The sequence below is a fragment of the Phyllobates terribilis genome, unplaced genomic scaffold (assembly GCF_046119375.1).
Source record: "Phyllobates terribilis strain yellow unplaced genomic scaffold, ASM4611937v1 Scaffold_10__3_contigs__length_209671492, whole genome shotgun sequence".
NCBI lineage: Eukaryota > Metazoa > Chordata > Amphibia > Anura > Dendrobatidae > Phyllobates > Phyllobates terribilis.
This window is the reverse complement of record NW_027362770.1, coordinates 147126300-147141926: the sequence shown is the minus strand read 5'-3', so window position 1 is coordinate 147141926 and position 15627 is coordinate 147126300. Positions and strand designations below refer to the sequence as shown.

The 15627-nt window shown below is 43.6% G+C and overlaps 1 protein-coding gene across 2 annotated transcripts in view; it reads right to left on the bottom strand.

The window, feature by feature from the left end:
• Positions 1-10517: 10517 nt before the first annotated feature.
• LOC141164538 (DNA-directed RNA polymerase III subunit RPC2) overlaps positions 10518-15627 on the bottom strand; it is a 169317-nt gene continuing 164207 nt past the window's right edge. The window contains exons 18-21 of one of the 2 annotated variants that reach the window (XM_073649907.1): positions 15200-15366; positions 14151-14264; positions 11975-12148; positions 10518-10923 (exon numbers count right to left, since the gene is read on the bottom strand). In XM_073649907.1, the coding sequence (XP_073506008.1) occupies positions 10794-10923; positions 11975-12148; positions 14151-14264; positions 15200-15366 (585 nt within the window). In that variant the 3' untranslated portion in view covers positions 10518-10793. The remainder of the gene's footprint in view (positions 10924-11974; positions 12149-14150; positions 14265-15199; positions 15367-15627) is intronic. The other variant, XM_073649906.1, reaches the window with a different exon arrangement.

The following is a 15627-nucleotide window of genomic DNA, read 5'->3' as shown; positions in this document are numbered from 1 at the left end:
AGAGGACCGGACGCCGGAGTCCGAGGCTGTGGGGATTACATACCCAGCAGCAGATACCGCAGGGCAGGAGATTGCAGGTCTCCTGGCCCAACAGAAGCCCGGAGGCTCAGCCACACGAAAGGACCAGTAAAGCCACAGAGGAGCGAGGAATACACAAGGCCCGAGTCGCCAGCCATACGGGTGAGTGCAGCACGTTACACTCAGGGACGTGGGCTACAACACGACTATAAACAGGATAGCCAAAGAGTATAGACAGAACGGCAGGCCTACAACTCCACCTGGCCAGGAGGACTCTAGGATTGTTACCAGACTGATCAGGCCCTCATCACTAGCCGGTACTCCCGTTGGGGCCCATATAATTGCCAACAGTAAAGACCCTGGGACTGCACTGCAAAGACTCCGTGTTGTCATTACTGATACCTTGCACTACTACCACCATCATCCATACGCGCTGCCCTGAAGCTCCACTCTTCCTGTGGGGAGTTACATCACCTTGCTGCACATACCACCAGCTTCAGTGGACTGCTCGGCAGCGGCGGTTCCCAATAACTGCATTCCACAGGTGGCGTAGTGGGACTATACATAACAGATATACATAAACTACCCTTAGATTAACCACCTGGGTCACGGGATCGGGTCACCGCCACGTTGACTACAACCCCCAGCATCTACAGGCCCGGCTCCGGGTATCCCACGGCCCAGGGGGCGCGTCAAGTGCACTTTCAGACTAATTTACATGTGGCTTTAAAACTTGATTGGTCAGCGCTGGCACATCGTCTCACTACCAAACAGGTTTAATTTTTGTTGTTGCACTGGACTCATCTGATATAGAGGACATGAGCTACTGGCAGCAGTAGTGACACGTGCTGTAGTTTTGATGAGAGACGGCGCTGAAACCCCGGGAAGAAATTGATTGTAAGTGGTTTTCCCCAGTCTATTTCCCTTCAGCCGCACTGATATCAGAACGTACTCCATTGGAGTACAGATGATGGCAGTGATGGGTCAGCTTAGCCCTCATCTAACTAACTCTGCAGATAACTTGCTGCAGATTGTTCTGAAAAGCAAAATATGCAGAAGACACAAGTGATAACACCTTCACTGCCATCATCTGTACTCCAGATTCCCGGATTTAAATAGTCTGATATTAATGCAGCTGAATGCTGGCAAACACACGGGGTAAAGCAGGTATTTGGAAGCCACTTAAATGCTTGGGTTTTTTTTTCTACGGGAATGAAAATAAATCACCTACAAGTTTATAAAGTTTCATAACTTTCCGTGTTTGACAGAATTATTTTTTTTAATATATATATATACTGTATATATCAATTATAGCAGATAATCAGGTTTAATATACATGTAAGAATGATATGAAAAAAGCAAGAGCGAGAAAAAAAACAAAACAAACCCATTTACTTGCACTGGATGCCACACTATTGAAAATTCTGAGCTGCAATACCAGATGCCGCCCATGGAGATTTTTTCCGATCTCCTTCTGGCAGATGGATTGTAATCAGGTTTTAATGCAAGCAACGTTGAAGTGCAACATGCAATAAAATTTGCCCTATAGTCCAAGCCTTAAAATAAGCCATTTTTGGAATAAAGCTCGTTCTTGGTTCCTACGAGTCCAGATTCTCGCTGATGTGGACAGTATGACATACGAATGCCCAACACTGCCCCCTTGTGGAAACAAATGGCATTTTCATCCTAAAACCAGCAAAAAACTTGACATCTATTTGTTCTCATTTCCCTTTTTTTAAGGCGTTTCCTACCCACGCTGACAGTCCAAGCGATGCGGACAATGGAAGGCCATTTTGATAGGAGTCCAATTCAGATGCATGCAATTTTTCAGTTCGACAGCAGGTTAACGCCATACGATGGCTTCATAAATAAATGACACATGATTAGGATTACCTGGGAATATTCTGACAGTCTGAATCTGACTTGACGATGATATTTCTAACACTGTTAATTCAATTTAGGCTGGGGCTACTCGGCGACTGGGGGCATGACAGACATTACACCAAGTTCGCTCGGTGCCGCTGATACAAGTCAGCGCTATACAAGTGAATGGGGTCACAATGCTCGGCCTATACAAGTCGTAAAAAGTCCAATGGAGTGATTATTTTTGTGGCTTGCTTGTTGCAGTCGCGGATGTATAGGTTTCACAATGAGACCCCATTCACTCGTATAGCGCACCGATGTAGTAGTGGCACCGAGCGAACCTAGACTGTGTAATAATTATAGCGGCCAAAGTCGCCATGTAGCGCTATCCTTCATACATTGCCAGGGGGAATACATAAAATGTCACAGGGTAGAGTACTAAGAAAATATATATCATAATTGTTATCAACTAAGCAGACATGTTAGGAGAGCTGACAGGTCCGCATAATATATTTCCAGGAGGAATAACTGAGGAATGGTGCAGAGCAGATGCTGTGCAATGGTTACTTCATAGCCTTTCATATATACATACACATAATTATATACACATATATACACAGCTCAAAAATATAAAGGGAACACTGAAATAACACATCCTAGATCTGAATGAATGAAATATTCTCATTGAATACTTTGTTCTGTACAAAGTTGAATGTGCTGACAACAAAATCACACAAAAATCATCAATGGAAATCAAATTTATTAACCAATGGAGGCCTGGATTTGGAGTCACCCCCAAAATTAAAGTGGAAAAACACACTACAGGCTGATCCAACTTTGATGTAATGTCCCTAAAACAAGTCAAAATGAGGCTCAGTATTGTGTGTGGCCTCCACGTGCCTGTATGACCTCCCTACAACGCCTGGGCATGCTCCTGATGAGGTTGCGGATGGTCTCCTGTGGGATCTCCTCCCAGACCTGGACTAAAGCATCCGCCAACTCCTGGACAGTCTGTGGTGCAACGTGACGTTGGTGGATGGAGCGAGACATGATGTCCCAGATGTGCTCCATCGGATTCAGGTCTGGGGAACGGGCGGGCCAGTCCATAGCTTCAATGCCTTCATCTTGCAGGAACTGCTGACACACTCCAGCCACATGAGGTCTGGCATTGTCCAGCATTAGGAGGAACCCAGGGCCAACCGCACCAGCATATGGTCTCACAAGGGGTCTGAGGATCTCATCTCTGTACCTAATGGCAGTCAGGCTACCTCTGGCGAGCACATGGAGGGCTGTGCAGCCCTTCAAAGGAATGCCACCCCACACCATTACTGACCCACTGCCAAACTGGTCATGCTGAAGGATGTTGCAGGCAGCAGGTCGCTCTCCATAGCATATCCAGACTCTGTCACGTCTGTCACATGTGCTCAGTGTGAACCTGCTTTCATCTGTGAAGAGCACAGGGCGCCAGTGGCGACTTTGCCAATCCTGGTGTTCTGTGGCAAATGCCAAGTGTCCAGCACGGTGTTGGGCTGTGAGCACAACCCCCATCTGTGGACATCGGGCCCTCATACCACCCCCATGGAGTCTGTTTCTAACCGTTTGTGGAGACATGCACATTTGTGGCCTGCTGTATGTCATTTTGCAGGGCTCTGGCAGTGCTCCTCCTGTTCCTCCTTGCACAAAGGCGGAGGTAGCGGTCCTGCTGCTGGTTTATTGCCCTCCTGCGGCCCCCTCCACGTCTCCTGGTGTACTGGTCTGTCTCCTGGTAGCACCTCCAGCCTCTGGACACTACACTGACAGACACAGCAAACCTTCTTGCCACAGCTCGCATTGATGTGCCATCCTGGATGAGCTGCACTACCTGAGCAACTTCTGTGGGTTGTTGAGTCCGTCTCATGCTACCACGAGTGTGAATGCACAACCAACATTCAAAAGTGACCAAAACATCAGCCTGAAAACATTGGTACCGAGATGTGGTCTGTGGTCCCCACCAGCAGAACCACTCCTTTCTTCAGGGTGTCTTGATAATTGCCAATAATTTCCATCTATTGTCTATTCCATTTGCACAACAGCATGTGAAATTGATTGACAATCAGTGTTGCTTCCTAAGTGGACAGTTTGATTTCACAGAAGTTTGATTTACTTGGAGTTATATTCTGTTGTTTAAGTGTTCCCTTTATTTTTTTGAGCAGTGTGTATGTATGTATGTATGTATATATATATATATATATATATATATATATATATATATATATATATATATATATATATATATATATATATATATCTCTCTCCACACATACATATACATATACACACACACACAGTACAGACCAAAAGTTTGGACACACCTCATTTAAAGATTTTTTTTTTTTTTTTTTTTTTTTTTTTTTTTTGTATTTTCATGACTTTGAAAATTGTACATTCACACTGAAGGCATCAAAGCTATGAATTAACACATGTGGAATTATATACTTAACAAAAAAGTGTGAAACAACTGAAAATATGTCTTATATTCTAGGTTCTTCAAAGTAGCCACCTTTTGCTTTGATGACTGCTTTGAACACTCTTGGCATTCTCTTGATGAGCTTCAAGAGGTAGTCACCGGAAATGGTCTGCCAACAATCTTGGAGGAGTTCCCAGAGATGCTTAGCACTTGATGGCCCTTTTGCCTTCACTCTGCGGTCCAGCTCACCCCAAACCATCTCGATTGGGTTCAGGTCTGGTGACTGGGGAGGCCAGGTCATCTGGCGTAGCACCCCATCACTCTTCTTCTTGGTCAAATAGCCCTTACACAGCCTGGAGGTTTGTTTGGGGTCATTGTCCCGTTGAAAAATAAATGATGGTCCAACTAAACGCAAACTGGGTGGAATAGCATGCCGCTGCAAGATGCTGTGGTAGCCATGCTGGTTCATTATGCCTTCAATTTTGAATAAATCCCCAACAGTGTCACCAGCAAAGCACCCCCACACCATCACACCTCCTCCTCCAGGCTTCACGGTGGGAACCAGGCATGTAGAGTCCATCCGTTCACCTTTTCTGCGTCGCACAAAGACACGGTGGTTGGAACCAAAGATCTCAAATTTGGACTCATCAGACCAAAGCACAGATTTCCACTGATCTAATGTCCATTCCTTGTGTTCTTTAGCCCAAACAAGTCTCTTCTGCTTGTTGCCTGTCCTTAGTAGTGGTTTCCTAGCAGCTATTTTACCATGAAGGCCTGCTGCACAAAGTCTCCTCTTAACAGTTGTTGAAGAGATGTGTCTGCTGCTAGAACTCTGTGTGGCATTGACCTGGTCTCTAATCTGAGCTGCTGTTAACCTGCGATTTCTGAGGCTGGTGACTCAGATAAACTTATCCTCAGAAGCAGAGGTGACTCTTGGTCTTCCTTTCCTGGGGCGGTCTTCATGTGAGCCAGTTTCTTTGTAGCGCTTGATGGTTTTTGCAACTGCACTTGGGGACACTTTCAAAGTTTGCCCAATTTTTCGCACTGACTGACCTTCATTTCTTAAAGTAATGATGGCCACTCGTTTTTCTTTATTTACCTGCTTTTTTCTTGCCATAATACAAATTCTAACAGTCTATTCAGTAGGACTATCAGCTGTGTATCCACCTGACTTCTGCACAACACAACTGATGGTCCCAACCCCATTTATAAGGCAAGAAATCCCACTTATTAAACCTGACAGGGCACACCTGTGAAGTGAAAACCATTTCCGGTGACTACCTCTTGAAGCTCATCAAGAGAATGCCAAGAGTGTGCAAAGCAGTCATCAAAGCAAAAGGTGGCTACTTTGAAGAACCTAGAATATAAGACATATTTTCAGTTGTTTCACACTTTTTTGTTAAGTATATAATTCCACATGTGTTAATTCATAGTTTTGATGCCTTCAGCGTGAATGTACAATTTTCATAGTCATGAAAATACAGAAAAATCTTTAAATGAGAAGGTGTGTCCAAACTTTTGGTCTGTACTGTACATATTATCTACTATATAATTGTCTTATCCCGTCTGTCTCTCAGTCTGTCCTGGAAATCCCGGGTTGCTCATTGGTCCGGCAGCGGCCAATCAGCGCCGCGGGATTTCTGAAAAAAGATGGCGGCCGTTAGCGGCTCATCTGCGGGACGGAGATGCAGCCGAGAGATGAATGGCGCGAGGCGCTCATCTCCCGGCCGGTAACAGCAGAAGGACCCCGACCGCCGGACCCATCTGCGGGACGGAGATGCAGCCGAGAGATGAATGGCGCGAGGCGCTCATCTCCCGGCCGGTAGCAGCGGAAGGACCGCCGGCGTCGCTGACCTCCATGCGGAAGGGAGGACCGGGGAGCGGCGCTGACGGTCGGGATACTTCTGCTGCGAGCGCCCGCTCATGTCCCGGGTTCTCGCTGCGGAAGTAACCGCACAGGCAGCGCCGCTCCCCGGTCCTCACCAAGACGATTCGATGATTGGTTGCGGTCTTCGGACCCGACCAATCACTGATCTTACCGCAAAAGTTAAACACTACTGTGCTGATTGGTCGCCGACGCTGGGCGCGACCAATCACCGATTTTGGCGCCACATTTAAATAGCGTCCGCGACCAATCAGCACAGCAGTGTTTAAGTGTGGAGCCAAGATCGGTGATTGGTCGCGGCCGATATTTAAATTTGGCGCCCAAACCGGTGATTGGTCGCGGGCAGCGTCCGCGACCAATCGGCACAGTAGTGTTTAACTTTTGAGGTAAGATCAGTGATTGGTCGCGGGCCAAGACCGCGACCAATCACCGATTTGTGCGGCACATTTAAATAGCGGCCGCAACCAATTGGATGTCAGCGCCGCTCCCCGGTCCTCCCTTCACACCCTAGCCGCATGGATGTCAGAGGCGCTGCCTGTGCGGATACTTCCGCTGCGAGAACCCGGGACATGAGCGGGCGCTCGCAGCAGAAGTATCCCGACCAATCACTGATCTTGCCGCAAAAGTTAAACACTACTGTGCCGATTGGTCGCGGACGCTGCCCGCGACCAATCACCGGTTTGGGCGCCAAATTTAAATATCGGCCGCGACCAATCACCGATCTTGGCTCCACACTTAAACACCGCTGTCCTGATTGGTCGCGTCTGGCTTCCGCGACCAATCAGCAGTATTGGCGCCAAATTTAAACCCCGCTCTGCTGATTGGTCGCGGACGGCGACCGCAACCAATCATCAGTATTGGCGCCAAATTTAAACACCGCTCTGCTGATTGGTCGCGGCTGGCCACCGCGACCAATCAGCGATTTTGGCGCCAAATTTAAACCCTGCTCTGCTGATTAGTCGCTGCCGGCAACCGCGACCAATCAGCATTGTTGGCGCCAAATTGCCGGCCGCGACTAATCACCATTATTGGCGCCAAATTTAAACACCGCTCTGCTGATTGGTCACGACCGCCGGCCGCAACCAATCAGCATTATTGGCGCAAAATTTAAACCCCGCTCGGCTGATTGGTCACGTTCGCTGGCCGCGACCAATCAGCATTATTGGCGCAAAATTTAAACCCCGCTCTGCTGATTAGTCGCGACCGCCGGCCGTGACCAATCAGCGATATAGTCGCCAAATTTCAAGACCGCTTTGCTGATTGGTCGCGGTTGCCGGCCGCGACCAATCAGCGATTTTGGCGCTAGAATCGGGCCACCATCTAGTATATATATATTTACATATATACACATACTGTATATACACACACACACACATATATATATACATATATATACATATATATACATATATACATATACATATATATACACATATATATACACATACATATACATACATACATACATATATATATACATACATATACATACACATACATATACATATATATACATACATATACATACATATACATACATATACATACATATACATACATATACATACATATACATACATATACATACACACATACATATACATACATACATATACATACATATACATACATATACATACATATACATACATATACATACATATACATACATATACATACATATACATACATATACATACATATATATATATATATATATATATATATATATATATATATACACAGTGCCTACAAGTAGTATTCAACCCCCTGCAGATTTAGCTGGTTGACACATGCGGAATTAACTAGGCATTGTGACATTCGTACGGTAGATCAGCCTGGAAGTGGGAAATGCACTGCAGCAACTTTTGTTTTTGTTTTTTCCTTTTTTGTTTTTTTTAAACGTTAAAAGTTAATTCAGAGTGTCATTTATTATTCAACCCCTCAAGCTACAAGAATTCTGTTTGGTCCCCCTAAAGTATTAAGAAGTAGTTCAGGCACCAAGAATAATGAGCTTCACATGTGTGGATTAAAGATCTCTTTTGCCAGCCTTTTCTGACTATTTAAGACCCTCCCCAAACTTGTGAACAGCACTCAGACATGGTCAACATGGGAAAGACAAAGGAGCATTCCAAGGCCATCAGAGACAAGATCGTGGAGGGTCACAAGGCTGGCAAGGGGTACAAAACCCTTTCCAAGGAGTTGGGCCTACCTGTCTCCACTGTTGGGAGCATCATCCGTAAGTGGAAGGCTTATGGAACTACTGTTAGCCTTCCACGGCCAGGACAGCCTTTGAAAGTGTCCTCCCGTGCCGAGGCCAGGCTTGTCCGAAGAGTCAAGGCTAACCCAAGGACAACAAGGAAGGAGCTCTGGGAAGATCTCATGGCAGTGGGGACATTGGTTTCAGTCAATACCATAAGTAGCGTACTCCACCGCAATGGTCTCCGTTCCAGACGAGCCCGTAAGGTACATTTACTTTCAAAGCGTCATGTCAAGGATCGTCTACAGTTTGCTCATGATCACTTGGAGGACTCTGAGACAGACTGGTTCAAGGTTCTATGGTCTGATGAGACCAAGATCGAGATCTTTGGTGCCAACCACACACGTGACGTTTGGAGACTGGATGGCACTGCATACGACCCCAAGAATACCATCCCTACAGTCAAGCATGGTGGTGGCAGCATCATGCTGTGGGGCTGTTTCTCTGCCAAGGGGCCTGGCCATCTGGTCCGCATCCATGGGAAGATAGATAGCACGGCCTACCTGGAGATTTTGGCCAAGAACCTCCGCTCCTCCATCAAGGATCTTAAGATGGGTCGTAATTTCATCTTCCAACAAGACAACGACCCAAAGCACACAGCCAAGAAAACCAAGGCCTGGTTCAAGAGGGAAAAAATCAAGGTGTTGGAGTGGCCTAGTCAGTCTCCTGAGCTTAACCCAATTGAAAATCTTGTGGAAGGAGCTCAAGAATAAAGTCCACATGAGACACCCAAAGAACCTAGATAACTTGGAGAAGATCTGCATGGAGGAGTGGGCCAAGATAACTCCACAGACCTGTGCCAGCCTGATCAGGTCTTATAAAAGACGATTATTAGCTGTAATTGCAAACAAGGGTTATTCCACAAAATATTAAACATAGGGGTTGTATAATAATTGACCCACACTTTTATGTTTAAAATTTAATAAATTTCAACTGAGCAACATAACTTTTTGGTTTGTAAGATTTATGCTTCTGTTCATAAAACCTACTCTCGTTTGCAGTTTGAAGGCTCTAACTTATTTGCATCTTATCAAACCAGCTAAATCTGCAGGGGGTTGAATACCACTTGTAGGCACTGTATATATATATATATATATATATATATATATATATGTATGTATGAACACCACGGAAATCAAATATGGTGGCACTTAATAAAGCGACATATTTGGTGCCCGCACTCTGGGATGATACACAGCCAAAATGGTTGTCATTCATCTTTCCTAGAAGCAAACCATACAGGGATATTCCCATCTCCAAGATCCTATCCCAATATGTAGTAGGTGTAATAATATTAGCCAATACGTCCAATTAGAAATGTAGTGCAGTTCTTCTGATTCGCTATATCGCTTAGGCCATGGCTTTGCAGTAGCTTAGGTATTCATGGTTACAACCACTCATATAGTGACAGTTGGCTGTAAGTGATCGTAACCATGGATACCTAAGCTACCGCAATACCCTGTACATGGGGTAAGCGACATAGTGAATCAGAAGAACTATACTACATTTCTATGTCGCTTACCCCATGTACAGGGAATTGCAGTAGCTTAGGTACCCATGGTTACAAACACTTACAGCCAACTGTCACTATATGAGTAATTATAACCATAGATATGTAAGCTACTACAATGTCCTGCACATGGGGCAAGCGATATAGCGAATCAGAAGAACTGCATAACATTTTTAATTGGAGGTATTGGCTAATATTATTACACTTACAACATATTGGGATAGGATCTTGGAGAAGACACTGAATAATTTACAAATCATGTCATACATCTCACTCTATCATAGAAAAAAACATAAAGGCATTAAAACAGGTCTGGTTGCCCGTAACAACCAATCAGAACTCAGCTTTCATTTCACAAATAGCTCTGGAAAAATAAAAGCTGTGCAGTGATTGGTTGCTATGGACATCAAGGCCTGTGCTCTAGTTTTGACAAATGAAGCCTAGATAGATTATTTCTAGAGCCCCTATAATTGGGAAAAATTAACAACCGAGCCAAGACGGGAGAGGTTTTTTATTTTTTATTGAAGTTTGGCAGTGATTATGATCATAAATCTATGATCATAAATAAATCAAAATAACATCTCACATCAATGTTCTCTGAACATTTATAATTTTACATATAACACAGAAGTTTATGAGATGCACTTCTCTTACATACTGAAATCCAAATATTCGTCATCCTGTACCTGTGGCACAAAGCCAGTCCTACATGAATAAATCAGTGCCTGCGGCACACCGGCTCAGCCGTCATCCTCACGTCTCACCGTTTTATGCATTTTTAACAAGAAGCCCGAGGTCTGTAGGATAATGGTCACTCGTTGTATCTTGACAGCTTTAGCCTGGGTATGATATTCATCGACTGTAGTTCTTGGAACAAGAGTTTGCAGGCATAGGGGATCCTTAGAGAAGATACGTGGCAGGAGGACTTACAGTAATGGCACCTGATGAGATATATACACAGTGATCAGGAAACAAGTCACAAAAATCAGTGATGAGGAATGTGTGATTGAGGTTGGAGGGGGATAATGAGAATGATGGCGGCGTCGGGTAACAGTAATTGGCATGGCTCGCTTGTGTTGACCGCACATTGACACATATATGGCTACCCTCACAGACTGCCGACACCAAACTCTCCCTCCAGGACATCACCATAATTATTAAATTGGTGGTAATAGTGATATTGATATGAGTGGTGAGAGTGACTGGTGAGTAATTTGCACACTAATGCCCCCTTGGACCAACAGCTCTCTCCCGATTGCCCATACACAGGAACGCCAAGCTGGCTGAGCGCTCCTGTGCTCTCTGAGAGCCGCCGCCAGACATCTCAGTCGATGGCTTCTCTCTTCAATAACAAAAGGTTTGGCAGTCCCAAATCAGACATGCCAGATCCTTCTGTCCCCCCAACTTCAATCGGGGGACAGTCAGGAGGACTCTATACACAATAGTCTAATGTGTATCAAGTACTTTAGTGATCACTGGCGTGTGATTGTTACGGTGGCGGCCAGGGCACCCGGCGGCGGCGGCCAGGGCACCCGGCGGCGGCAGCAAGGGCACGCGGCGGCAGCCAGGGCACGCGGCGGCAGCTGCGGCCAAAACAATGGTGGCTTCAGTGGTGCCTAGAGTAACAATAGCTTTAGTAGTAGAGAGCACTTGGAGGTGAGAATAACAATGGGGGGGATAATTAGAATTATGATGGGCATGACAATAATAATAATAGCAGAAGACATATTTACGCTCTGTATTCACAAGTTCCAACTTGGTCACCGACCACTTTCCTTAAGTTCGTAGAAATTTAACAGGACCCACTTTTTATATGTGAACTGTACAGGAAAACAAACTCTAGATCTCCTGCATCATCTGTAGGGGTTGATAAACTGGAGTCCTCCACAACCCTCAAACTGATGACTAGGAGGAAGGGGATTGTGCCTAAAACATGGTCCAACGGGGTAAATACTTTCTTGCAGGACAATCTTTTTAGATACAGACACTTACCAGCCGGAATAACCAAGTAATCCACACTGTCCGCAAACATCGACCTCAAAGGCATCGCTGGAAATCATCAGCCTCTCCAGTAGCAGCATACTGGCCCCGTAACCGATTAAGCAGTCACGTTCCATTTCTCCAAGGCGCAATCCACCATCACGGGATCGCCCTTCAGTAGGCTGCCTGGGGAAACGGCAGAAAACTGTAATCAGAGGTGTACTTTACAGAGACATTGCACAGTGTGAGTATATGCGAATTCTATATCTGTGCAATTAATGTGCTACACTATTCACTGATATCACTCACGCTCGTACTGACGACAATGATGTTCTCCCCAATGTCACTAGCAACACTCACATTGATGTAGCAAACACTGATAACACACTCATGACACTCCTTTCCACATCACTCACAATGACGTGACGCGGTCTGACAAACGTCACATAACTCGCACCCACTCCAGTAACTCCTGCTGACACGGATGTCATGCTCATGATAATATATTGGAATAGCTATTTGCACTTAGGACCCTCCGCGCACAAAAAAAAGAACTTCAGATGCACAAAGAACTTTGCACAAATATCACTAACATAATTCCTACTGTGACAACATATACATATAGTACCGACAAGATTGAGTAACGTCCCTAAGAGTATGTGCAAAAAACTCTTTTTCAGACGGATTCCGCCTGACAAAGGGCTCAATAAATGTTAAAAATTGTGAACAAAAGCACAGCAATGTCAAAATAACTTGCTGTACATACGTTCCTTTTGTTTAACCACTTTAAGCTTAGAAAACCATGAAGCAATATATAGATACACATATTGTATTTTTAGGACTTTAAGGCGCACTTTTTAGCAAGAAAAAAATCTTGCTAAAAAGTGTGCGTCTCATACTCCTATGATTGAGGAGAATATAAAACTAAGGGCACGTTCACACAAAGTTTTAGTACTCCACTCCAAAATGTAAAAAATGCTTTTTACATTCGCTTCACAGTGATTTTAAATAGGAACACATTATTATGCACATTTTTTTCCACGTTTTAAAAAAAATAAAAAGATTTCGGTGTAAAATTAACAAAAGTCACAATTTTTAGATATTGTTTGGTAAAACAAAAAAAATAATCTGTGATGGTATTTGCTTTGGAATACCTCCACTGCCATAGCCGACAGCAGCACACAGGAGACATGGTCACAGCTTTCACTGACAGCGGCTCTGTCCGGAGCCTTTTCTGCACATGTCTGGAACAGATGCTGTCAGGTCACCTCTCCCGACACGGAGGACCGTGCACTCAAATCAAGGCTGAGGGATTGGATTTCAATAAACACGCCTGTCTAGTAGAATCTGGGCAGGATCCCAAGATCAGCTATAGCAGTAATCCACTTACAAGATATGTAGCCTAATCAGTGTACAATTAATAGTCATGTCTTTTTTTTTCTTTAATATACTTTGTGTAGTATTTTTCAGACAAATTGTAATTTTTTCTCTCACTGTTTTGAGGTACATATAAATTCTTTTGTTTTTGCGACGCAAATATTGAAAAAAATGATTTTTGGTTTAGGTTGTTTGTTTTTTTCTTACATGTATATAATAAAATAAATTTTATGTGAAAAAAAATCTGTTTTTTCTTGTTGTGGAGACTTTTTACTTTATTACTTTTTTTTTGCACGTATATATATTTTTTGATAAGCTTGCTCACCAAAAGATCAAAGATGTGTGGAGAATTATTTTTACTGTATTGATTTTTTTTCCCACTGTAACTGGGGCATTCATAGGAGAAACAGTTACAGAGGAAAAAAAGCCCCGTCCCGCCCCCTGAAGTTCCAAATGTCACGGACACAGCTGATCTGGGTCTGTAAGGACCCAGGAGCTCTGATACACCTGCGTACACCTAGCGATCATGTGATCACCAAGTCATAAACTAAGTAGTGTTCATTGAGTGCTAAGAAACTGGTAAAATAGAAGACAGAAGTGGTAGTAAACTGCTTCTGTCTACTTGCCAGGGTCCCCAGCTGTGTCTAACAGCCAGACACTCAACGTGCTCCTGCTAGATTACAGGAGCTTTAATCCTCTGCCAGAAATCTACAATATTGTGGATTTGAGCCCAGGGCCAAGCACTTGGTCAGTAGGAGGATACCAACATGGCCGTTGGACCAGGGTCCTGCAAAACTTTTTGCTACCTTACCTTGTGAGAACAGCTCTGGGTCCTCTTGCTCGGGCATGCATCTTATCCAACACCATGTGCTTCAGCTTCTGGTAGTACACAGGGCCAAAGTAAATATAAGCCTCTAGAGGTTCTCTACAAAAGGAGTACAAATACATACAGCAAAGTCTTAATTACAATGTAACAAAGAAAATGACGGCACTTCCACTACAAGAAATAGGTGTGAACAGGTGCCTACTAAGAGGAGCTACCTCCATGTACAATAAACAAACAAAGTAGCACACTGTAACGCTGAGTATGTAAATATGAAGTATGAAATATGAATAGCATTACTGCTATAGAAAATTGAAATAAATAAGAAATTTTAGCGCATGTAAATATGAAGTATGAATAGCATTACTGCTGTAGAATATAGAAATAAATAAGAAATCTTAGCACATAAATTTGCCAATTCATGTGTACCTGACAGCCGCGGTAAGGCGTTACCGCGGCTGTCAGGTACACATGAATTGGCCAATTTATGCGCTAAGATTTCTTATTTATTTCTATATTCTACAGCAGTAATGCTATTCATACTTCATACTTCATATTTACATGCGCTAAAATTTCTTATTTATTTCAATTTTCTATAGCAGTAATGCTATTCATATTTACATACTCAGCGTTACAGTGTGCTACTTTGTTTATTTTTCATTACAATGTAAAACATCCACCAACATTTTGAAGCCTCTATAAAAATATTTTTTTTTCAATTCCTCGGTTATTCCTCCTGGAAATTTATGGCAACTGGGTGTTACGATTTGCCTTGTCAATAGAGTGTTTGTCTATATAATCTGAAATTTTTCAATCATTGGTTCACAGTGTATAGGGAGTATTTGTGTCTAGTGGTCAATTTATAAATCATTTCCAGGAGGAACAAAAGAGGAACAGCACAAATAATAGTTTAATCGCAACCAGAATCTATGGAGAAGAGGAGATTGGTATATCAGAATCTTGGCTAGCGAAGCAAATGGCAAAACTTTTGTCAAGTCTTTGGCATTTTTAAGAAACCAGTTATTGCAAGTTCTTACCCAGTTATCCCAGATGTTACAAAATCCTTTCCCAGGTAATTATAACCATATCGAATGAGATCTTCACATACATCCTTTACTTTGCTGCCCCCAAAAGCTGTTCCATAGTGAAATCTTCCATCGAGGACCCCGGCCTTTCCGGCTAATAGTTCAATCAATTTCCCGACCTGGGTAGAGACATGCAGAGAAATGTTTCAGGGAATTCTGGGTAATAGAAATTGCCATTAACAAAAAAGTGACATCCTTCAGCTTCAGGTCCACAGCCATGTGTATCCATGCCTACACCACATTCTCTACCCTACTAAGAAGAAAAGGTTGGCAAATGGGAAAAAAAAAGTAACATAGAATTGCCGATTCAGACTACACAGAGGGTTTGTTTGTAGTCTGTTGCCATGGATACTCATAGAATCTACATCAGAAGTATAAAC